General features: G+C 52.7%; 1 protein-coding gene across 1 annotated transcript; it reads left to right on the top strand.

Annotated features, from left to right (window-relative positions):
- The first annotated feature begins 8 nt into the window (after positions 1-8).
- LOC112966883 (olfactory receptor 14A16-like) lies at positions 9-857 on the top strand. Its single transcript, XM_026067440.1, has one exon. The coding sequence runs from the start codon at positions 90-92 to the stop codon at positions 855-857; it is 768 nt and encodes a 255-aa protein (XP_025923225.1). The 5' UTR covers positions 9-89.
- The last annotated feature ends 215 nt before the right edge of the window (positions 858-1,072 follow it).

The raw sequence follows: 1,072 nt of genomic DNA, 5'->3' as shown, positions 1-1,072 counted from the left end.
TGCTCTTCCTGGGCATCTACCTGGCTGCCCTCCTGGGCAACGGCCTCATCATCACAGCCGTAGCCTGCGACCACCACCTCCACACCCCCATGTACTTCTTCCTCCTCAACCTCTCTGTTCTGGACCTTGGCACCATCTCCACCACTGTCCCCAAATCCATGGCCAATTCCCTGTGGGACACAAGGGCCATTTCCTACTCAGGATGTGCTGCACAGATATTTTTCTTCTTTTTCTTCATGTCAGCCGAGTATTATCTCCTCACAGTCATGTCCTATGATCGCTACGTTGCCATCTGCAAACCCCTCCACTATGGGACCATCATGGGCACCAGAGGCTGTGTCAAAATCGCAGCAGCTGCCTGGGCCAGCGGTTTTCTCCATGCTCTCTTGCACACTGCTCACACATTTTCCATACCACTCTGCCAAGGCAACGTCGTGGACCAGTTCTTCTGTGAAATCCCGAAGATCCTCAAGCTCTCCTGCTCAGACTCCTACCTCAGGGAAGTTGGGCTTCTTGTGGTTAGTGGCTGTTTAAGCTTTGGGTGTTTCATTTTCATTGTGCTGTCCTACGTGCAGATCTTCACAGTTGTGCTGAGGCTCCCCTCTGAGCAGGGCCGGCACAAAGCCTTTTCCATGTGCATCCCACACCTGGCCGTGGTCTCCCTCTTTGTCAGCACTGGCTCCTTTGCCTACCTGAAGCCCCCCTCCCTCTCCTCATCAGTTCTGGATCTGGTGGTGGCTGTTCTGTACTCGGTGGTGCCTCCAGCAATGAACCCTCTCATCTATAGCATGAGGAACAAGGAGCTCAGGGAGGCCCTGAAGAAACTGGTTCAACTTCTTCTAGTTCAGCAGCAATAAGCTGCCCATCTCTCCTCACAACCAGCTCCCAGTTTATCTCAGACAACTCTTGTGCTTTGGGAGTTTTGTCTGCGATGATAGCCACATTTGTGAACACATGTTTGAATTCATCCCGCCTCTCCAGAGGCACAAACCCCATCTGTCTGACTTGGAGGCTTTCTGTAAATCTGCCGAGCACTGTGTCAGAGCTGGCCTCCCTTGCAGCATCTCTGTAA

Source organism: Apteryx rowi, unplaced genomic scaffold, assembly GCF_003343035.1.
Source record: "Apteryx rowi isolate R43461 unplaced genomic scaffold, aptRow1 scaffold_2590, whole genome shotgun sequence".
Lineage (NCBI taxonomy): Eukaryota > Metazoa > Chordata > Aves > Apterygiformes > Apterygidae > Apteryx > Apteryx rowi.
Note: the sequence above shows the minus strand (reverse complement) of the source record. Positions and strands in the feature narration are given on the sequence as shown.